Below are 24,096 nucleotides of genomic sequence, written 5' to 3' on the forward strand. Positions count from 1 at the left end.
CTCTCTCGCTGGCTGTCTCTATCTCTGTCAAATAAATAAATAAAATCTTAAAAAAAAAAAAAAAAAGAATGCTTTAAATAAAAAAAATTTAAAAAATAAAGAGAATGCCAGGTAAATTGCCCACATTCACTTGTACGTATGTGGGGAGGAAAGATGCACATTTACTTAATCTGATTTAGGAGCTTACAAAAGCCCAACCAAATCACGTTTGCTTATGTTTCTTCTCCTGGAGGGACCAACAGCAGAGAAGGCAAGCGTCGTTAATTTACGGAGAGAGATCACACCACCGCTGTGTATCACAGACCTCAGATGGTTATTTTTCTGACATCACACTACCTTGAGCTCTTTCATTCTCTCCACTTCGTACATAGAACTGAGGGAAAGGAGCCTGGACTCGGGTAAGGTTCCTCAGGAGTGCACAGAAAAGCCTGGAACTCACTCTAGGGCTCCTCCTCATGAGCCAGGAAATCCAGCGTTTCAAACAAAGGCCCAGCAATGATACTCATTCTTACTCTCCTACTCATGACTAGCCTGGATTCTAGTCTATCTTTGCAGTGTTAGTAACGTCCTCTAGAACCTGGGGTTTCCAAGCAAGCTGCATTTAAGAGGGATGGTCTAATTTCTCAACAAGAACAAGCACTTACTATATTAAATGGCTTTGCATTATCTTGCTGTGTCCTCAAAAGCATCTCTTCTAACTGGAGAATTAACTTCCCTCTCCCCCATAAGGAAAGAAAGCCAAACAAGAACATAACATCTGCTTTCCAAGTAAAAACAAGACAAAACACATAGTGCTCAGAGAACAAAGAATCCAAAACTGAACATCTCTTACAAGAGTAACTTAAGGCCTCCCATAACTCATGGGATGCTCATTCCGGTCCTGAAAGACACAGGACCTATAAACTCTGAATCTCAAGCCATCCTTGGAAGTTACAAACCCTTCCAGATGCTTTCCTTCCTTCTCTCAGGCTAATTCTTCAAAAGCAGTAGCAGCAGAAAGAGCAGGAAAGGGTCAGGGAGCACAGATGAGGGATGGCGTTGCAGGGAGAGGGACAGGGGACACGAAGAGAAAGACACCCTACCCTGCTCCTCGTCCCCCTTTCCAAATACTAGGACCTCTCCTCACCTTACTACAGCTCTCCTGAAAAACAGGAGGAATAACTCATTTCACTTATGCTAGAACCCAAATTCTGAGGGCAACAGAAAATGTACGTATCTTCATATACCTGAATGTCACATGAACGCAGCATGAAGGGGGCTATTTGCTGATGAAGCAAACGGTACCAGGATTAGAAATGTTACATTCTTGTTGCTTCTGGAAATCTGATCTTTAGGTCTATATTAAGATGCAATGACAGGGAAAATAGATGGAAAGCCAAAGGATGGGTCAACATTGCCAGGGCTTGTCATTCCTGAAGTATGCCCACCTGTCTGTCCTTAATTGTCACATTCTCCCCCGCCTTCACTGATATTTGTTTCCATTTTGAGGATGATGTGTTCCTAATGGGAGAGAAAATCAAGCTAATAGCCAATGGCAGGTGATCTTTGGATGTGAGGCAGACACATATTTCTGTTTCACACTAAAGAACAGTATATAGTACAAAGTTAGGGCTCTTTATTCAGACAGTAAAGCACAGCAAAGTGGGAGGGCTAGGCTGTCTCCATAGCAACAGAGCGTCTCATAAACGTAAAGTCCTTGGCTTGTATCAAGCAGACTCTTCCTAGCTCAGGAGAAACATGTTTTAACTTGATGAGAACAAAATCAGGCAGCCTGGCTAGAGTGCAGAAGGGGGGCTGGCTGGCAGGTCAGTTCTGGAAGTGCTTAGTGAGCACGTCCAGCAGCTCCTGCTTCTTCAACCCGCCCCTCAGCCCATACACCCTGCAGGCCTCCTTCAGCATGGGCACAGTGAGCTTCCCCAGCGTGCCCTTGCTCACGTGGGCCCTCAGATCCTCTTCAGATAACTCCATCTTGGGCCTTTTGCTTCCAGAACCTTCATCACCTGGGGAGAAAGGTCAGGAGGGAGTGTTGGAAATGGTACCAGTGGCATCCTAGCTACCTTGCACAGGGGCCCTCCTATGATCTGGGTTGCAGTTCACCATTTTCCACAAGGCTGTGGGACTCACCTAGAACACCATGGGAGGGTGGGTTTTGGTTTTTTTAAGATTTACTTATCTATTTGAGAGGGAGAGAGACCGCACACGGCAGGGAGGGGCAGAGGGACAGGGACAGTGAGTCCTAAGCAGACTCTGCGCTGAACCCGACATGGGGCTCGATCCCATGACCCCGACATCAGGACCTGAGTCGAAACCAAGAGCTGGACGTTAACCAACTGTACCACCAAGTCGCCCCTGGAGGGTGTCTGGATAAGACAGCTTCGTTTAAGCATAAAGTCAAAACTGTACCACACCCAGAAGGGAGTTCAATGGAGTGTAAGTGCCACAGTTTACCCAAAATTGGTGCTCACTCTGGGTAAGTCATTCCTTCCTTCCTTCATTCAAAAAGCACTTACGGAGCGCTGTATGAAGTACTAAAGCACCAGACTAGGTGACGCGAAAGTGCAGACGGAGGGGCTAAACAAGTAAGCCACTGAGGTGTGCACGGTGTGAAGAGCTATGACAGCAGCTCACACAGGGCTCTACAGGAGTCACTTCTGATGCAAAAGAGAGAAGGCTCCATGGCCACCCACCTAGGCTCTCATAGCTCTGCTTCCTTGTAGGGCTGCCAGGCAAGCAAAGCCCACATTTGGCTTTGCTAGACCAAAAATAGCCAAAAAGATTACAACCTAAGCCAGAACTATTCCCACATGCTGAGGAACTCACAACATGCTGTCCTGAAAAAGGGGAGAATTACGGTAAGAGTACTTTGGGTCTAGCAGTAAGAAAAAGGGTAGTCCAGGGGTGCCTGGGTGGCACAGCGGTTAAGCGTCTGCCTTCGGCTCAGGGCGTGATCTCGGCGTTATGGGATCGAGCCCCACATCAGGCTCCTCTGCTGGGAGCCTGCTTCTTCCTCTCCCACTCCCCCTACCTGTGTTCCCTCTCTCGCTGGCTGTCTCTATCTCTGTCAAATAAATAAATAAAATCTTTAAAAAGAAAAGAAAAGAAAAGAAAAGAAAAGAAAAGAAAAGAAAAGAAAAGAAAAGAAAAGAAAAGAAAAAGGATAGTCCAATAGAAAAAATAGTTATTTTTTCTAGAAGTTCACAGAAAAAAAAAACTTCAATAAAACTACATCTTGGGGCGCCTGGGTGGCTCAGGTGGCTAAGGGTCTGCCTTTGGCTCAGGTTGTAATCTCAGGGTCCTGGGATCAAGCCCGACCTTAGGCTCCCTGCTCAGTGGGGGAGCCTGCTTCTCCCTCTAACTCTGCACGCCCCCCCACTCATGCTTTCTCGTTATATCTCAAATAAATAAGATCTTAAAAAAACAAAACAAAACAAAACTACATCTCATTTGGGACACCTGGGTGGCTCAGTCAGTTAAGTGTCCGAATCTTGATCTTAGCACAGGTCTTGATCTCAGGGTCATGAGTTCAAGCCCCACACTGAGCTCCACAATGGGCATGGAGCTTACTTAAAATTAAAAAAAAATTAAAAATTAAAATGAAAAAACAAAACAAAACTACATCTCATTCATAACTGGAGAATTGCAAATGAACACAGGATATAGTTTTCTATTATTCTTTGTGGAAAAAAGAAATAGTATATCAAGTCCAGTACTGCTGAGAATGTAGGGAAATACACCCACCCTTTCTTGAATAGGGCATAAATTGTATCACTTTTTCAGAGGCCAACTGGCAATTCTGATCAGAATTTTAAATGTCGACACGTTGACCCAGCAATACCACTGCTAGGAATTCATCCTAGATAAACAGTGGCTCTGCTCACTCAAGAGCGCAACAGTGGTTCACATTCACTGCAGCGTATGCATCAAGAAGGGTCTGGTTGAATAAACTGTGTACATCTGTCCACTGAAGTACTCTGCAGCCTTGTTTTTTAAATATGGTAGCTTTGTATGGACAGAACTCTCCAACATGTGCAGCTAAGTAACAAAATAAACTAGAAAACAACGTGAATACTAGTCCATTTGAACTGAAATACGTAGATTTGTAGAGAAATTTCTGAAGGGACATGATCCTCTGGGATAGGACCATAAAGGCAACTTTAAAAAAGAACCCAGCTCCTCACCTTGTTTCCGCTTGGGAACTTTTCCTTCAGGATTGTAATCTGGTGGGTAGACAAGTTCCTTAAACTCATTCACCAGGGAGCCCAGTCTTTTATCTATTGCTTCAATTTTAGGCACTAGAAAATCAAAACACAAGAAGAGTGGCCAGGTGAGTCAGGAGCCCTGGCTTCCTGTCCAGTTCCAAGTCTACAGGGACCAGAGGAGAAAGCACCTAACTGCTGGGGTTGGGGGAAGTCAGGGGAGGGTCCAGGAGGCAACTGGCCTGGCCGTGAATGCATTCAATGAAGCCTCTCTAATATTGATCAAGAACCTTCTAACAATCGCATTTAATGAGTACTCACTACAGCCAGGCACCCTTCTAAATGCTTTAAACTTATTTTTTAACTTAATCCTCTAGAGGGTAGGTAAATTGGTCTCCCTGCTTTACAGAGGGAAGCCAAGAGGTTAAATGACCTGCCCAAGGCCAAAGAGCTGGGAGTGACAGAGTTATGAACCGGGCTAGATTCCGGGGTGTCAAACAAGAGCCCGTGCCCCCAGTGGGCTTACAGTCTTATCAGGGCAAGGAGGTGGTGAAGAGATAAATGCAGTAGGTGGCAAGGGCACGAAGGAAGGGACTGAACAAGGCACGCTGGAACAGGGAGGGGTCAGGAAATACTTTCCGCAGCCGGGTCTGGGAAGCTGGGCGTTCTTCCTCAGGCAGATACTATTCCAAGCAGGAGAAGGCACATGGGTAAGAAAGGGCAGGTGACATACAGCTTGACGGTAGAAGGTCAGCAGGGTAGGGCCAGCAAGGAGGCTGGAAGGCAGTCACGGCGAGGTCATGGAAGCCTTGAACACCCGCCCGGGACTTAGACATTATCCTGAGAACAGTGGGGAAACTCTGAAGCACTATGAGCTGGGGGTGGGGGGGACACGCACAATCCCACCTGCATTTTAGAAAGATCCCCCGGAGCTGTGTGTGGAGTATGAACTGAAGGCGGGGAGAAGGGCTCATAAACCCAAGAAGCGGCAGGACTGACGGACATATAGACGGAATGCAAGGTGGGGCAGCCGCGGGGAGGCGGTGGCTGACCGGGAGGGCAGGAGCGTTCCCCGAGACCAATACGATAGGAAAAAGCTACCTCTGGGGGAAGGAGTATTTTTGTTACTTTACCAGGATCTACAGGTTGTAGAGCCTGTGACGTGAGCTGTGTCACATCAAGGGCAGGCATGAGGAGATGGGTCTCATCATCTGCTCACGTGGCCGCGTTTGCAAAGTACTGAGGGGAGCTCCCGGCACAATGTCACAGCCAAACTGGGCTCCGGCCCAGTCAGAAGCCCCATGTTCCAGACTACACGAGCGTCCGAGACAACTCGGATTCTCAACCTGGGAACCAGCTCGGACTTTTGAAAAACACTGACGCCCAAACCCTTCCCCCAGAGATTCTGATTTAATTGGTTTGCGGGTGAGGCCTAAACAGCCAGGTTGTTTTGGTTTTTTTTTTCAAGTCCCCCCAGACGATTCTGTTGTACAGCCAAAGTTGAGAACCAGTGTGCTAATGGTAGGGAGGCTTGTTGTAAAACAGACAGCTGGGTCCCAACCTGAGTTTCAGAATTAGTCGGCTTGAGAAAGGGCTCAAAACTGGCATTTCTGACAAGTTCCCAGGCGATGCGAGTGCTGCTGGTCCGGGAAGCACTCTCAGAACCACTGGTATAGCCTGTGGAGGCCACCTAGGGAGAAGTGAAGTGACAGAGAAAGATGGGGCCCAAGGTCACCTAGAGCGCTCCCATGTTTGCAGGAGAAAAAAACTGAAACAGGCCCAGCAACAGAGTCCTGGGTCGCCGTGGGCCCAGGAGAAAAACAAAGACAGCACGGCATCCCAAAACCAAACGGAGAAACGGACAAAACAATCGTGGGTCTCAGTAAGTGATTTAATACGAGAAAGCCATTATCATTGTGTCAGAGGGAAGCAGAGACACATCGGAGTAGAGGTGAGTGAAGAACGTAAAAGGGCAAAGAGTCAAAGCTGTCGGATGTCTGAGCAGTAGGAAAGTCGGGTCCCGAAGCAGATGGCCACCGGGCAGGGCGGCCGCGGTTCTGGCCAGAGCCAAGCAGGAAGGACAGGGCTGGGGACACAGGCTCAGGAGTCACATAAATGAGGGGACCCTGGAGGCTGTGGGAGCAGACAAGATAACCAAAAGAAAGGGAGACAGGAGGGGCTGAGAAGTTAGAGGGAACATCAGAGCAGCCAAAAGTGTTTTGAAAATAGTCAGGAAGAGAAAACACGACTTGCAGTAAAATTACAGAACAGGAGCCAGGATGCAAGAGGCCGAGGCCACGGTAAGGAACAAAGAGGACGCTATGGAATTCGCCTGAAGGCCATCAAGAAAGACGGGCCACATCACGCCAGCCTTGCCCTCCTGCCAGACCCGGCTAACAGTCACACCGCAGCACAGGTGCACTGGCTCTTACAGCTCTCGTGCTGGGCTGCTTGGTCTAGCGTAAGAGATCATTAGTAACTGGGGAGCTAAGCAGGCCACACTAATTGTTCGGATCTTTTCAAACCCCTGTCAAGAGCCTTCATTAAATCCCATCTGTTTCCCGCTGGGTATTTATTGACATCACTAAACCGCGCATGTGCTCTCATGAAATACGCCAGAGAATCACAATCAAGAAAGGCACTGGCAGCGAGCTCAGAGCTCAACCGAGGAGGCCAAGCCAATCTCCCTGATGCTGGGTAACGAGATGGATCCTCTCAAGCACAACACAGTCTGAGGGAGACACAGGAAGCACCGTGGAGCTGAGCAAGGGCTCCGTGCCAGACTCCCTGGATTCTAAACCCAGATCCACCGCTCCCCACTCTGTGCCTCAGCGCATCCCTCCCTTCTCTAGAAAACAAGGCCAACAGCAGCACCTCAATAAATGTTAGATTATTTTTTTACTTTTACCAACATGAAGTCATGAGGTGGCCTCGTTCAAAGGCAGGTGTCAGAAGCCTGGCACTTTCCTCTCCTCTCCCGACAGAACCAGCCAAATCTGCTCCAAGCGGTCTATGCTGGTTTAGAAAATCTCTCAGACATGGCTGGAACTAGGAGATGACATCTCTAGAGGGTGCTAGGAAATGCAGCCACCTTTTTGGTCCAGAGTGAGATCCTTACGAAAAACCCCCGTGGGAGGAACCACGGAGCCCCGCCCCAGCCCTTCTTACGTGTCAGGTCCACCGCTTGCTCGGGCTCCATGAGATCCAAAGCTAGCGCCTCCAGGTTCCTGAAGTGTTGCTGCAGCACTGGGTTCTCGAAGCTGTCACTTCTAGTAAAACAATCATAATAGCATAAATCCATTAAAACACTGAAACGTTTAAAAGAATAAATGAATAAAATTACTAAATAAACCCGACTGAGGCAACACAGGCCCGGGGTCAGGTGAGGAAAACAGCCCACATCAAACAGCAGGGAGTCTCGTCTCTTGAATCAACTTTTCTCTAATTTTCAATTTACTGGGAATCCAAAAGCTAATTTAAAAGCGAACACCACCTGCCCATCTGTCTGTCATGAGAAGCAGTGGGCAGAGACGTGGAGGAGGCAGGCCGTGAAGTATGGAAACAAGACGAAGGAGAGGAGGTGGGATGTGGGGAGAGAAAGAACCTGAACACTCTTTCTCCCCATGCTCAGCAGCAGCCTGGGGGTAAAAGAATCCTCTCACCTCAGGGGACAGTTCCAGAAGAGATGGACCCACTACTCACCTGTAGTTGAATCGGAGCTTCTGAACAATAGCCTTCATCTTGTCTATCTGCTCTGGGTTCGCCAAGACTTTTTCAGTAAAGGGCACCCTCCGTTTATCGTCAGCGTAGGGTAAGAAGACAAGCTGGAAGCCTGAAGAAGGGAGATAAGTTTTCTGAGATTTGACTTCACCAAAGGTTTCAGTTACCGAGTCGTCATTTGTCTCTCAACTCCAAATTGGCCCTTCCAGGTCCTGTGATGCTAGGACTGGGACCCTGCCAACCCTGCTTCTCCTTTATCAGCGGATTCCTGCGAGCATCTGCCTGACCGACTCCCTCTGGAGCCTGCAGAGTGGAGAGGGAGGCAGGAGTACTCCTTTGCGTGCCCTCCTGTCCCTGCCAGCCTTGCCCCAGCCATGGCTCTTCACCAGGGCCCTTCACCTGCTGGGAACAGTTGGTTCCAGCCTCTGACTTTCTTGACACACCCAGAGCCAGCGGGGCAGTGCCCCCCTCCCTGGGGGGCTGAGTCCCAGCTCCATCAGGCCGTCCTCTGAGCTTCCGCCTCTCCCCTTGGCTCCCCCAATCCCACCCTACGCTAAAAGGAAAGAGGAAGGGTTATCAGGCTGCTCCTGTTCCAGGTTCTAAGAGACTCGAAAATCTAGACTGGAACCAATGGCTGCTGCCAGGTGAAGGGCCCTTGCTGGCAAAGACAACAGCACTGAGCAAGAAGAAGGAGCAAGTCCCTTTGCTCTCCTCTCCCCTGCGGTCTCCCTCAAGCACCCACTACTGACACAGCCTGACAGAGAGTCAGCTGCCCAAGGAGGAAACTGGGTTTGCAGAGTGTAAGCCTCAGCAGCACAGAGCGTAACGGGAGGCATCTGCAGCTGAGAGACAAGGGCTTCGTGACATACGAAGCTATTCCTCAGCGTTCTGATCACAAATATAACATTTTCAAAGAGTCGCTTTATAGTTTATTTTTATTAGCAATAGCTAAAGAAGAAAGAAGACTATCTACCATCTCTTGACTACTTTGTACCAGGCACTTATACATTTACCAACTTGTTTCAAATGGGAAACAACCTGAAGAGAAAGGTGTTCCAGAATTCTCAACTTTGCAGATAAGGAATATAAATAGAAAGGTTAAATTATTTGCCCAAGTCGGCCAGGTACCAAGTGGCAGAGATGGGCCTGAAACAAAAGAAAGTAAACTTTTCCACACGTAAGAATAAGTCAAGTCTGACTTCAAAACCCATGGTCTTTCTACTATACCTCACTGCCTTGGTGTATGCAGAGGACAAACCAAACATTAAACATTGCAAAGGTATCTAACAATGGCTTTTAGTAAAAAAAGGTGTCAGCATTGAGCCATAACTTTGTCAGCAACCTGCAAACAGTCCCTATGCAGCCAATTCGCAATCGTGGCTACAGAGCTGCCTTGTACAGTTGTACATGCTGAGCACCGCACAACCGTATTTGTCAGCTTTACCTGGCTCTGCATCAAATCCACCTGTGAAACCCTAAAAACACACCTTTCCCAGACCCCATTCCTGGAGACTCTGGTTCAGAGTTCGGATCCTATGGAGGGATTCCAAAGTCTGAGCAAGGTTCAGAAGCACTGAAAATATCTTTTCCACATACCTGGGGGAGTCAGCTGAATTTTCTGGTCATCCAGCTCTTCTTCTTGTGGCAACAAGGCCACAAAATAAGGAGGGATGTTCTGACGGGGGGTGTATCTGCACACTGCCATGACCTCCTTCTCCAGACACTTTGTGAGGAGAGCACTGAACAGGGTTGAGCTCCCTGGAAAACAAACATCCCAGGGGTCTGCATCCTAAAGGTATCTCCTTTTTTCCCTCTTAGCCCATATTATAAGCCTATGATTTCTCTTCCATTTTTTTTTTTTTAAAGATTTTATTTATTTATTTGACAGAGATAGAGACAGCCAGCGAGAGAGGGAACACAAGCAGGGGGAGTGGGAGAGGAAGAAGCAGGCTCATAGCGGAGGAGCCTGATGTGGGGCTCGATCCCATAACGCCGGGATCACGCCCTGAGCCGAAGGCAGACGCTTAACCGCTGTGCCACCCAGGCGCCCCATCTCTTCCATTTTCTTAAAAGGGCTTATGATACTTCATCAGGAAAGGTGTGATGAGCCCGGAGCTGAAGGGAAAGTGCGCAGAGGCGCAGAAAGGAAGAGAAAGGAAAGCAAGGAGAGATTAGATGCCTCAAACACTCTGTTTCAGAGTGTGAATTATTAACATTAGTTCACTTTTACTATCTTTAGACTGATAATATAAGCCGCAGTTATTAATAAAAGCCAACCAGGTCAAACCCAGGGGTTCATCAGCTACAGCACGGAGGAATATAGGTCTGGACAGCACAAACACAATGACCTAGTTCATAGCATCTTTAATTGCCAACACCAGGGAATAAAACTGGGTTTTGTTGTTTTTTTCTTTTTCTTTTTAACTCTCTATCTGACGGCTCAAAGAAAGACTTCCATTGGAAGTAAGTTTTAAAAATTCCAATTCCATAGCCCCTCCTGGATATTCACAATGTGTTATCAGTGTATTATAGGTCCTACAGAAATCTCTTTAACTTTCTTTAGTCCCAAATTTCCAAAACTTAGCTGAGCATGAAACACTTCCAAAATACCCCTTTAATACATCCTTTCCCGTTTCCAGGCAGAACTGCCTTCTGTTCCTCATTTACCCTCGGTCTACAGGACATACCATTCACCAGGGACTCTTCGGGGTACACGAACAGGGAGGGCCTCAGGTAATGGTGTTTCTTCAGCATTATCAAGGGCTTGAAACCGATGAGAATCAAACCTGGTTCATCAAAGCGTTTCAGCTCTTCTGTCTCCTCTTTCTCTAGTACAATCTGACGATTCCCATAGTTCTAAAGGAAGGGGAACACGAGAGCCACGTACACAGGCTACGTGGAGATGCAAAATGATTGCCACACGACACTAGCAAGTTAAAATCAGCTTCCTTCTAAGGAACAGGAAGATGGCTCACCAAGGGCATCTTCCCCCTACCACAGGGAGCGAACATTTACTGAGGGCCTGCCCGGCACCTACGTTCGTCACCCACTTCGACACGCAGTGTCCGGCCTAGGCAGCAGAGGTTCAGAACTGTTTTACAGATGAGTGAGCCGAGTCTCGACGGTTGGTAACTTGCTCCAGGTTATACAACTGAATTGGGCTTTAAACCACCACCTCTCTGGAGCTGAAGGCCAAGCTCTTTAGGCATTTATTCCTTCCCTCAGCTAACATATACCAAACCCTCGGCACCGTCCCTGACCCACAAAGGAGCTCAAGCCACGCCTAGTTACCGAGAGGACCTCTGTCACGTACTGTGTAGGTCTGAGCAAACACGCATATTAAGTATTACCTCCAAACTTTCATTTTGCATTGTAGTCGTCGATATACGACTGGTAACAGAACTTAGCAACAGAGTCCAATTTGAGTTTAATGAACAGAACAGAGCCCTCGAGTTTTTTTGTAGGCACACTGGATCAAGAAAGAAACTCCATGCCCACAAGAGCTACTGCCTATGAATAAACCAACATGGAGAACTAGTTACTTCCAAAATGGAAGAGATTTCTTGTCTTCTCCTTCAGAAAGTAGGACAAAACACTCCGGCTCGAGATCTGTGCTCCAAAAAATACCTCATGGGTTGAATCAAAATAATATTTAATTTTAGTCACTTAGTTGAGCCTTCTAGGTCCTGAACTTCTGCAAAAAATCTCAGATTCTCTCCCACATTTTGCCTAATTAAAAAGGATGACTCATTTGATCTTAATTTTAGATATCCAATCTAAATTGAACAAAGATTGAACAAAGGTGAGAGAATGAAGAAAGATAATGTTCTGCATTCTTAGTCTGTCCTTCAGATTAAGAAAGGCATACGTGTTTCATTTCAAAGCACAGGAAAAAAATCTGGTTTGGGGGGGAAAAAAAAGAAACTTCTCCCTAAAAAAAAGTGCACTTCACACCTAACACACGTTCCCTAGCTCATCTCCCTTAGTTAACTGTAAAGCATTTTCTCCTACCGTACCCAAGCAAGGAATTCGACTGTTAGAGCAGAATGCACAGAGGTCAAGGGCTGAAGTTTCCACTGACATTTTTTTTCAAACACTGGTTCTAACTTTCTAGCTGTCAAAGCGTCGATGATCTGGACGCTGGGGCGGCTGGCTGGCTCAGCGGGACAAGCATGCAACTCTTTTTTTTTTTTTTTTAAGGATTTTATTTATTTATTCGACAGAGATAGAGACAGCCAGCGAGAGAGGGAACACAAGCAGGGGGAGTGGGAGAGGAAGAAGCAGGCTCATAGCGGAGGAGCCTGATGTGGGGCTCGATCCCATAACGCCGGGATCACGCCCTGAGCCGAAGGCAGACGCTCAACCGCTGTGCCACCCAGGCGCCCCAAGCATGCAACTCTTAATCTCGGGGTTGTAAATTCAAGCCCTAAGTTGCCTGTAGAGAGTACTTAAAAATAAAATCTTAAAAAAAAAAATGATCAGGGTGCCTGGGTGCCTCAGTCGGTTGTATCTGCCTTCGACTCAGGTCATGATCTCAGAGTCCTAGGATCGAGCCCCATGTCGGGCTCCCTGCTCAGAGGGGAGTCTGCTTCTCCCTCTCCCTCTGCCTCTCTCCTAGCTCCTGCTTTCTCTCTCTCACTCTCTGTCTCTCAAATAAATAAATAAAATCTTTAAAACAAAAGATCTAGATGCCAGTGTTCCAAAGAGGAATGGCTTTGTGTTTTAATAGCTTAGCTACAGGGATATACACAGAAAGATATTTAACCGGTTAGGCTAATCAGTGTCTTCCTCCCTGTTAACTCTTCAATGGGACAAAATTCAGCAAGAAGGCAGGCCTACCTGAGACCTCTTGGTGTCGCTAGGCAGAAGCAAACTGCCCGTATTTACATTAAATGTCCGGGTCTTGGATTTCACTGGTTCATTGGTTTCCCGATAAAGCCTCACTGGAGGAGGTTTGAACGCCTTCTGGACCATATTATACATGCCGACAGTGAGCGCTATATCTTTGCTGAGCTTGAACTTCAACCTGGAGGAGAGAAAAACAAAAAACCATGGACTGAAAGATTATGCTTTCCTAGCTAAAATTCTTTTCTGGTACCCAAGCCTTGTTTTATTCTCTCCAATAATCCAAATTCCTCGAATATGAATAGAACATGTTTTAATAATACAGTAGAGTTTGCTATAATGCTATCTCAGGGTCTATACCACAAAAATTAGTTTCAGAATATACTGTTAAAGTATATTAATAATAAAATAATGATAAAGAGTGTACTGTAATAAAATTAGTAATGATTGGTTTGGGGGTGCCTGGGTGGCTCAGTCGTTAAGCATCCAACTCTAGATTTCAGCTCAGGTCATGATCTCAGGGCCAGGGGGATGCGAGATCAAGCCCTGCACTGGCTTCCACACTCAGCGGGGAGTCTGCTTCTCTGCCTCTCCCTATGCCCCACCCAACGCCCTCCCTCTAACAAAAACAAAACAAAACAAAAAAAATTCTCTCTCTCTTCCTCTGCCCCTCCCCCACCATGCACACACATTCTCCTTCTCTCTTTAAAAAAATAAAAGGGCTCCTGGGTGGCTCAGTTGGTTAAGCATCTGCCTTCAGCTCAGGTCGTGATCCCAGGGTCCTGGAATCAGCCCTGCGTCCAGCTCCTTGCTCAGCGGAGAGCCTGCTTCTCCCTCTGCCTCCGCCTGCCTTTCCCCCTGCTGGTACTCTCTCTTGTGCTGTCTCTCCCTCTCAAATAAATAAATAAAATCTTTAAAAAAAAAGAGAGAGAGATATAAGTCAGAACTTAGGACAGTGCCTGGCACAAAATTACCATGCAATAAAATAATTCCATTATTTGATTATAGTGAGAACATTAATCATTTTCTAGGCCTAAGGCATTATTAGTTCTCAAACAGTTCCAATTTATTACCCCTATCACGTACCCTGCGACAACTCTTCCACAGAATGATACTAACGGCGAACATTTGTAAATAATTTCTATCTGCCATACACTATGCCTGGGTTATTTCGTTCAACTGATACGGCCGTCCTGTGAGGAGGGACCATTTTTGCTCCCATCTTACTGAGGTCCAGAGAAGTTACATGACTTGCCCCAGGTTGCCCAGCAGAAGGACCAGGACTACGATCCAAGCCAATCTGACTCCAGGACCTACATTTAACCACTATTTTACCCTTTCTGCCATCCCCACCAAAATGTGTGCTAGATTTCCAAATAGTCCTAATACTCCACTATTTCAGGAAGGGAGAAGAGATGCCAGGGTGTCTGTGTGAAGAAAAAGAAATCATTCCGAAAGGGGAAAGGAGAGCCAACAGCCAAGCTACAGCTGTAGCAACAGGCTGGTGTGTGGTTTCCCTAAAGTCATTTCATGGGTTTTCTAGTAGAACTGTCAGAAATCTCTTGACAACTGCTCAAAAATTACCAATGGTCATGTTCCCTTACGTTGAGGAACATAGTCTAAAATGAAAGCCTGATGTGAACCTTTACAAAGCAACACAGGGGAGCCCTTGGGACTCTAAGGGCAAAGCTAAGAGAAGGGAATTTAACAAGCTGGTTCCTGTTGGTCTCAAGTTTATAAGAAATCAGAATAACTCCACGACACACTAGTGACTGCGTCTGAGGACGATAGTAGGCCACAACTGTTTACCCCAAGGAAGTGGAGAGCTGTGTTACTCTGGAGAACTAGCCTATCAGCTCTTGCCAGAGGAAGAGAAGCAAATATGCAAATATCCTAGGCTGAATAAGGCAAGTTTTTCATGAGGCACACCATTAGGCACCACCCAGAGGGAAGCAGCCAGGGAAGCTCTGCCAAAGCCGCTCGGTGCTTACGATCAGGTAGGCACTTGCGGGAGGCTGGCCCGGGCTCAGAGCACACCTGCAGAGCACACGCTTCCTGGTCTCCTTGGCGCGAACCTTCCTCAACAGGTCTTCCAGTTTGCTGGATTCCTCAAAGTGAACCCCTAGGTCCTCATCCTCGGCTGTGCTGATGATATCTCGGTAAAACAAGGATATGTCAAAGCCCCCACGTTTCCTCAGGTGCATCAAGTCCAGGAAGATACCTGGGGCAAGGAAAACAATTTTCAGGAAGCGAGAACTTTTTTCAGTTAAGTCCAAATATGCGGAACTAGATGGATTATTAACACTTTCAGGACTTATAGAATCACTAAGGGAATCAGTTGCTATAATGACAACTTATTTGATATTTTTATTTTATTTTTCAATAGGCTCCACACCCAATGTGGGGCTCGAACTCCCAACCCCGAGATCAAAAGTCGCATGTTCTACCGACTGAGCCAGGTGCCCTGACAACTTATTCAAACCACCACCACACACGGTAGCATGAAAAGTCTAGAGAAGCTCGCTCTAGTAGAGCCCTTTAGAAAGGTGCCTTGGGGCACCTGGGTGGCTCAGTCGGTTGAGCATTTGACTCGATTGCAGCTCGGGTCATGATCTCAGGGTCGTGAGATCGAGCCCTGAGTCAGGCTCCACACTCGGCACAGTCTGCTTGGGATTCTTTCCCTCCGCTCCCCGCTGGCGCCCCGACCACTCACACAAGCACGCGCTCTCTCTCTGAAACAAATAAATCTTTAAAAAAAAGAGAGAGAGAGAAAGTGAATGGCCTCATCATTTTCAGTAGGAATGTTACACAGGTGTGTCTCCCCTGGCTTCATTTTATTCTTTCATTTCACAGTCAGTGGAGAAAAACAAACGTTGGGCATCAACTACAAGGAAGCAGGAAGATTAAGTGCCCGTGTAAAAGAACAGGGAAAATGCCAACCTGTGTCACGGAGGTCCCCCGCTTTGGTCCTGGCCCGGCTGGCTTTGGCACTGTCGTCGCCATGGGGGTCGTCTTCATTGGTGAACAGCATGATCCTCTTATGGCTCATCTTGACCTGGACGTCGCTGAAGAGGTTGGCACAGACCCACAGCACTTCACTTAGTGAGTACTCAGCTCCGTGGCCAATCAGGCCTTGGAAATGTTTTTTCCCCTGCTCCCCTTTAAACTGGTCAAGCTCAAGCACTCGTTTAGCACCTGATCGGAGACAGGGGGTCAAACGGGCAGAAAAATCAGAACAGAGTCAGCGCCGCTTTTATAAGGCTAACAGAAGAGCCGAGGTCCCGTTCTCACCCCAGAAGTGTTTAACCCAAAAAGTCCACATCCCAGGAAGAAGCCCCTGGTGCAGGAAAGCATACTCTTAGTCAAGATGTCATCTACTTCCTTCTCCACATCCTTCTTTGTTCAGGGTAGTGACCTTCCAATGTAAGGGAAAAGCTGATCTTACACCTCTACTGACCTGGATTATCCAACTCCTGTAAGACGTAAATATTTTTGAAATTCACTGAATTTTTATCCTTCTCAGTACCATAGAACACCACTGCCAAGAGATCTTGATCACTGCTTATGATCTTATTGGTATACACACTCTGGATACACTGACAAAATCAAAATAAAAATTCAATTAATATTTAACTTACCATTAAATTTAAACTCCATACGTGCCTGGCGCATAGTAGGTACTTAATATATTTGCTGAATTTGTACATGGCACTACATTAAGGCACAACCCCTACCTTCAGGAAAGTCATGAATCAGTGAGAGGGACGGAAATGTATTTTTTTTTTTTTAAAGATTTTATTTATTTATTTGACAGAGATAGAGACAGCCAGCGAGAGAGGGAACACAAGCAGGGGGAGTGGGAGAGGAAGAAGCAGGCTCACAACGGAGGAGCCTGATGTGGGGCTCGATCCCATAACGCTGGGATCACGCTTAACCGCTGTGCCACCCAGGCGCCCCGGAAATGTATTTTATGCTATAACAAAAACCAGAGTGTGTTAAGTATATAACAGAAGTATAAGTAGTTCCTACCATAAGAAATCAGAGAATTAAAAACACAGATGAGTCAGGGAGGAAATTCGGCTCTACGAGGGAAAAACAGCCCCGTATTGGAAACAGAACACCTGGATGGGAGTCCATTGATGTCATTTACTTAATTGACTGGGTTTGGACAGGCTACTTGATCTTGCCTCAGGCAGCTTGAGACCAAGAAACACAATGTACATACGTAAAGTAATTATGTACGTGAAAGGTTTAAGCTAACGCTAAGTAGATGTGACCCCACAATAAGTCCATAACTGCTAACGTCATCTTTTCTTTTTTTCTAACAGCATCTTTTGGAATAAAGTTTGCTTAATTACACAATTAAAGATGCCAGTATTCCAAGAAAGTCCTGTCTACCCATTTAAACTAATGTCAGCATCTGGTAAACCAGTGTCTCAAAGAGCCGCTCAGTCCTGTGACCTATTTCATTCTGGGGGGGCACTGACAACATCCAGTTTCTGAATCCGCAAAGCTGAGAAATAAAGCAACCATGGTGACACCTCCCACCCGGCCACCATGTCGGGTCTGAGACTCCACCCAGCCTCCCTCAACAGTAATTCCCCGCCTTAAATGCGGAACTTAAAGTACGTCAACTCATCGACAATAATCTGCATGGCAAGTAGTTATTTCTGCAAGTATTTTAATCTACTCTTTTTTTTTCCTATTGAAGTACAGCCGTAACACAGCGTTACCTTAGTGTCAGGTGTACGACATAGTGACCTGACGGTCTATACATTATGCTGTGCTCGCCATAGTGTAGCTCCCATCTGTCACCATATAAAGCTACGACCATACCATTGACTATATTCCTTCTGCTGTACCTTTCATCCCCACAACTTTTAATCTACTTTGAGCAGTCTATAAACATTTACAAATATTTGGCGAGGGCTTCTTCTAGGTTCTAAGAACTAAAAATATCAAAAAAAAAATTTTTTTTTTGAGAAAATATGTTTTCATTGCTTATCAAATACATTATACTCATCTGTGAATGTCTCACTTATTTGCTACATAATACTATATTTTCTCTGGTTTCTTTAGGCATCGAGGATTCTAAGAACCCTTTGAAATTATATGTAGAAGTGGATATTTTGAAGACAGGGTACATAGCTTTTGCCACATCCTCAAAGAGGGCCATAATCCTAAAAAGGTTAAAGCAGTGGTCCTCAAAAAGCAATCTCCAAACCAGTGACATCGGCATTGCCCGGGAACTTGCTGGAAATACAAATTCTTGGTCCCAGCTCTAGACCTACAGAACCAGAAATTCTGACCCAGGGCTAAGGCTCTGCATCTGTGCTAACAAGCCCTACAGGTGATTTTGAAAACCACTGCTTTAAAGTTAAGGACTGTTCTCATTCATTCTTTTGCTAGATGCAAGATATTCTGATTTGCCAACTACAAGAACTGTTTGTATACAAATTAGAACATCAGAAGCTTCTGTTTAGTTCCAAACTCTAAAAATATAAAGCACAGTATATACGATAAGTCTTTATAATTTATAATTCTTCTCTATAAAGAAATGGTAATCTTTTGGAGGTGGAATTCACATCACAACATTAACCATTTTTACTTCATTTTAAATAGGCTCCATACCCAGTGTGAGACTTGAACTCACAACCCCAAGATCAAGGGTCTCATGCTCTACTGACTGAACCAGCCAGGCACCCCCAAATCAACCATTTTAAAATGAACAATTCAGCGGTATTTACGACGTTCATAATGCTGGGCAACCACCACCACCATCTAGTTCTGAAACGATTTCATCACCCCAAAACGAAACACCACTCTTACCATTAAGCATTTGCTCCCCGCATTCCTTTGTCCCTATCCCCATTCCTGGTAACCACCAACCTACATTCTCCATGGATTATGTATTCTTTATTTCACATAAATGCAATGATACAACATGTGACCTTTTCTCTGGCTTCTTCCACTTAATAATATGTTTTCAAGGTTCACTCACCTTGTGATATCAATACGCCATTCCTTTTTATGGCTAAGTAATATTCCACTCTAGGTATAAACACTTTGTCCATTCAAAATGTTCAGGAATGAGACAGAGGCGGTGGTTACACAACATTATGAATAACTAAAACCTTTGAATTGTGTACTTCAAAATGGTTCATTTTATGGTATGTAAACCATACCTCAATTTTAAAAACAAAACTTTGGGGCGCCTGGGTGGCACAGTCGGTTGAGCGTCAGACTCTTGATTTTGGCTCAGGTTGTGATCTCAGGGTCATGAGATCAAATCCCACATTGGGCTCCTCGCTCAGTGGGGGTCTGCTTGAGATTCTCTACCCCTCTCTGCCCCTCCCCCTGCTCACACTCTCTAATAAATAAATAAATATTAAAAAAAAAAAAAAAAACCAACAGAACAAAAAAAAAATTTACTCCTTGATGTGGCAGGTACTATTATCCTCTCCATTATACAGACGAGGAAATAGATACCAAAAGATTCGGCAACTCTTCTGACATCATAAAGTTTGTAAGTGACAGAACCTGGACTTGAGTCCCTGGTTTTGATTCTATTGGGTATCTAGCTGGGAGAGGAATTGCTGGGTCATATGGGAATTTTATGTTGAACTCTTTGAGGAACTACCCCGTTTTCCACAGGAGCTGATCCATCTCACATTCCCACCAGCAATGTAGGTTTCCAATTTCTCCGCATCCTTGCCAACGCTTCTTATTATCTTTATTTTTTCCCCCTCTAAAATATATCCATGCTAGTGGGTTGTGATACCTCACCGTAGTTTTGATTTGCTTTTCTCTAATGACTAAAGATGTTGTGCGTCTTTTTGTGGGCTTTCTGGCCATCTGTAGATCTCTAGAGAAATGTACATTCAAATCCTATGACCATTTTTAAATTAGGTTGTCTTTTTGTTGTAACCTTTTATCAACCACAGGTAATACTCAACTTCCGAATACCAATTACAAGAGGACTCATCTGGACACCGTAACTGCTGGAACTTCCTTTCTTCCTTCACACGCACATCTCTACAGAAAGAGGAGCCCTTCGGTACTACCCAGGCTAACACAGGAAGTGGGAGCAATGCATTCCTAGGGTCTGAAGTTCAAATACAGAATAAAATGGGCCTGTTCTCCAGCACTGTTACCTTTTTTTTAGCTCAGAGTATAGGTAGTCATCCTGGGAGGCTAACCAACATTGATCATTCATAAACAAATTTTTCAAAGAGTCCATAATTTTTAGAGTGGTGTTAATACTTTTTTCTTTCTCTCCTTCTTTCCTTTTTTAAAAATAAATAGAAGGTAATCTTACCTGGATACTCATGTCAAAAGGAGTCAGTTCAACTTCACCCTGAGATTCAAACATGGCCCTAGAACCATCAACCAAAAAAATCAAACTATCTCTTCCTGAATATGTATATTCTCCTATGGGGGGAAAAAAGAAGAAAATGTTTGCCCTTGTGTTCATATTTATCATATTTATTACTCATATAAAACAAACAAAAAAGCCCATTACGATGCCTACCCTCCTCCCAAGAGCAACCACTATCCTTTTAATAAAATCATTTCCTTATTTCCTTTATAATTTTATCATACAAGTGAACATTCCTAAACACTAGTTTTGACTTTAAAAAAATGTTTTTGGGGGGGTGCCTGGGTGACTCAGTCAGTTAAGCATCTGACTCTTGATCTCAGCTCAGGTCTTGATCTCAGGGTCATGAGTTCAAGCCCCAAGATGGGCTCCACACTAGGCATGGAGCTTGCTTAGAAAAAATAATAAGTTTTTGAAACCTCTTAATCTATAGATACCCCCTCCCTCTTTGTGTCTTATAACTTATTTGTTGAAGAACCAGAATGTTGTGTTATGTACAGTTTTCCACCTTCTGGATTTTGCTGACTGCATTCTTTCGGTGCAGATTGACACAATCCTCTGTCTTTCCTCCTGCAGACCTAGAGAGGCTTCATCAGATTCAGGTGTGCTTTTTTCCTTTCTGGCATCATAGGTGATGCTGCGTTTTGTTTTGGTTTTTGGTTTTTGGTTTCTTCAAAGATTTTATTTATTTATTGGACAGAGAGAGACACAGCGAGAGAGGGAACACCAGCAGGGGGAGTGGGAGAGGGAGAAGCAGGCTTCCTGCTGAACAGGAAGCCTGATGCGGCTTGATCCCAGGACCCTGGGATCACGACCTGAGCCGAGGGCAGACGCTTAACAACTGAGCCACCCAGGCGCCCCATGCTGCGTTTTTTTATAAAAACACATAAGATGGGGGCTCCTGGGTGGCTCAGTCAGTTAAGCATCTGCCCTCAGCTCAGGTCATGGCCTCAGGGTCCTGGGATCAAGCCCCAGTCAGGCTCCCTGCTGAAGTCAGGCTTCCCTCTGCCCTTCCCCCCTGCTCACCCTCACCCGCTAGCTCACTTGCTCCTCTCTCACGTTCTCTCTCAAACAAATAAATAAAATCTTTAAAAAAAAGAAACACATAAAATGTCTCATTGTCTCCGTTTTTTTCACACTGCTTTTTTTTTTTAATATTTTATTTATTTATTTGACAGAGAGAGAGAGACAGCCAGCGAGAGAGGGAACACAACAAGCAGGAGGAGTGGGAGAGGAAGAAGCAGGCTCCCAGCGGAGGAGCCTGATGTGGGGCTTGATCCCAGAACCCTGGGACCACGCCCCGAGCTGAAGGCAGACGCCCAACAACTGAGCCACCCAGGCACCCCGACACACTGCTGCTTTCTAATACAATAAACATAATTATCCATCTGTAAAACAATATGGCAATTATGGGTCAAGAGTCCTAAACAAAAATTCTATCTTGACCCAGCGAATTCTACCTCTTAAAAGAATTCTACTCTAAAGAACATACGATATGGGAAACCCCTTACACAAAATTTTTCACAACGTTGTTCACTGAAGTAAGAAATTGAAAATAACTAAAATGTCCAACAGGAGGCAGACTAAACTACAGTACCTTTAAAATGAGTTATAAAGACAACATATATGTAGTTACATGGGAAAATATATCCATAATACATTAAGGAAAAAAGGCAGAACACAAAATTATATATATATAATATGAAAAATACATATTATATATATATATATGTTTAAAATTCTTTTTGGAAGAAGACTGGTGCAAATTAAAATGAAAAAATATATATTCACTATGATTAATGATAAAAAATCAGATACAAAGTGGGGCGCCTGGGTGGCTCATTCTGTTAAGCATCTGCCTTCAGCTCAGGTCATGATCCCAGGGTCCTGGGATTCAGCCCCACGTCAGGCTCCCTGCTTAGTGGGGAGCAGGCTTCTCCCTCTTCTCCCTGCTCCTGCTCTCTCTTGCTATCCCTGTCTCTCTCAAATAAATAAATTTTAAAAAGAAAGACATACAGAGTTAAGAAATATCAGAATAAAAGATGAAGGAAATTTCCTTCAGCGAAGGCAATATGCAAAATGCTGGCAGTGGTAGTGTTTGGATGGTGTAGGGTGGTGGATTATATAGATTACAGTAAATTTTCTCTTTTATGTTATATATTTTCTTTTTTTTTTTTTTAAAGATTTTATTTATTTATTCGACAGAGATAGAGACAGCCAGCGAGAGAGGGAACACAAGCAGAGGGAGTGGGAGAGGAAGAAGCAGGCTCATAGCGGAGGAGCCTGATGTGGGGCTCGATCCCATAACGCTGAGATCACACCCTGAGCCGAAGGCAGACGCTTAACCGCTGTGCCACCCAGGCGCCCCATATGTTATATATTTTCTATGTTTCTCACTTTTAGTAAAAACACTTTAGAATTTTCTTACCCAGGACTTAAATTCACCAGTATGTAGATTACATGTACCCCTTTCTGCTCTTCCTTTATCCTTTGTGTTACTACCTTGCCTGAACATACACCCCCAAACTTCGAGGCCAAGGGTGAGAGAATGAGTAACTGTGTTGCTCACGTTTTTGCTTTGGTTGCTGCAGTTACTGTAGGGTGAAGGCATTTTTATACTGAGGTCCTACAATGAGTAAAACTACTCTCTGGGTGAGGAAGGGTCTTACCTGAGCCACCTAAGGTGACAAAGGATACCAATGTTCAGGGTCATTTACTGGAGCTCAGTAGATGTCTATCTACTGGTACCCAGTAAAAGTTTAAGGCCAGGAATGTCCCATAGACTAGAGTAGGACCTGGATAAAAGAGCCTTTGTAGCTCTGCAAAGTTCAAAGGGAGAAAAGCACTGGAGATTCTCTGGGGAGAGAAGGGTAAGCCATTAGACAGCAGAGACAGGGAAAGTCTTTCTTACACACAGAACGTTAAAGCACACACGTTAAAGACACTTACCACCTGCTTCAAGGCCCTCTTCTTGTTCTTCTTCTTCATTGCCCTCGTTTTTGTAATAAGACTCCCAACCTGACATATTGCTTACTGCTCACCAGGTGAAAGAAAGTTATGATCAGTAAGAAGGAAATTTAAACCTAAAAAACATCGACTCCTAGACTCCTTTGAGATCCCGCCCTAAAGTCTCGAGATTACTGGTGAGGAATGTGGATGCTGGATCCTGCTGCCTCCAGAGCTCTCAGTAATTGCGATGCATTAGTATATGGTCATGGGCATCATTCCAGCAGCAGCCTCGCCTCGGCTATCCCTTAGAGCCGCTTCAGGGCTGCTGGTGGCCCTCTGACTCGGGCGCTGGGGCAACCCAACCTGGAGGTCCCGTCTGGCCTCCGGCACCGTCTGGATCTACGGGATTCCTGCTCCAGAGTACTCGATCCTCTAGCGGACCCACTGTGCTCAACCCGCCCCCAAATCTCCCCCAACTCCTCCGCCAGCCACGCCCAGCGGGGGGGGGGGGTCTCGCTGCAGGCCGGCCTCAAGGCCAGGTGCCGCCTCCCACAGAGGAGGGGACAGGGACCAGAAACTGTCTCTACCCAAGGGGCTGCACACTTCGTGCTGATGCAGCCCCGCGAGGAGGCTAGAGGGACGCGCAAGACTAAGTAAGGGAAGCAGGTCGAGGCCAGCCCTGGCCGGAAAGCAGGGGACACACCGAACAGCCCAAACCTGCCTACCTTAAGCTCAAGGAAGAGATCAATTTGGACAGAAGGAGGGGCGCCGCGCACGCAGGGGCTCCAGTCCGCGCTCCCAATCAACGCCCCTACGTCATCACGCATAGTGCGCACATTCCTCCTCAAGTTGACACGCCCACTTCCACCACCAGCTTTCCACAACCGTCCCGAACTAAGTCGACCGGGTCCGCGAAAGCCCCGCCCCCTTCCGCGAAGCCCCGCCCCTCACCGCCCGTCGGGACGGTAGGCACATGCGCAAGAGTGCGTCCCCGCCCCCGCCCCCGCC

The 24,096-nt window shown here is 45.8% G+C and overlaps 1 protein-coding gene across 1 annotated transcript; it reads right to left on the reverse strand.

Moving 5' to 3' along the window:
* Positions 1–1,593: 1,593 nt before the first annotated feature.
* XRCC6 (X-ray repair cross complementing 6) lies at positions 1,594–23,968 on the reverse strand. Its single transcript, XM_045779796.2, has 13 exons — positions 23,814–23,968; positions 23,089–23,172; positions 20,080–20,192; positions 16,219–16,357; positions 15,702–15,956; positions 14,799–14,982; positions 12,756–12,942; positions 10,604–10,772; positions 9,513–9,674; positions 7,899–8,028; positions 7,365–7,465; positions 4,179–4,292; positions 1,594–2,000 (listed from the first exon to the last, which is right to left on the reverse strand). The coding sequence occupies exons 2-13, from the start codon at positions 23,162–23,164 to the stop codon at positions 1,807–1,809; spliced, it is 1,824 nt and encodes a 607-aa protein (XP_045635752.2). The 5' UTR covers positions 23,165–23,172; positions 23,814–23,968; the 3' UTR covers positions 1,594–1,806.
* Positions 23,969–24,096: the final 128 nt, after the last annotated feature.

This window comes from Ursus americanus, chromosome 17 (assembly GCF_024610735.1).
Source record: "Ursus americanus isolate L20-20 chromosome 17, mUrsAme1.1.p, whole genome shotgun sequence".
NCBI lineage: Eukaryota > Metazoa > Chordata > Mammalia > Carnivora > Ursidae > Ursus > Ursus americanus.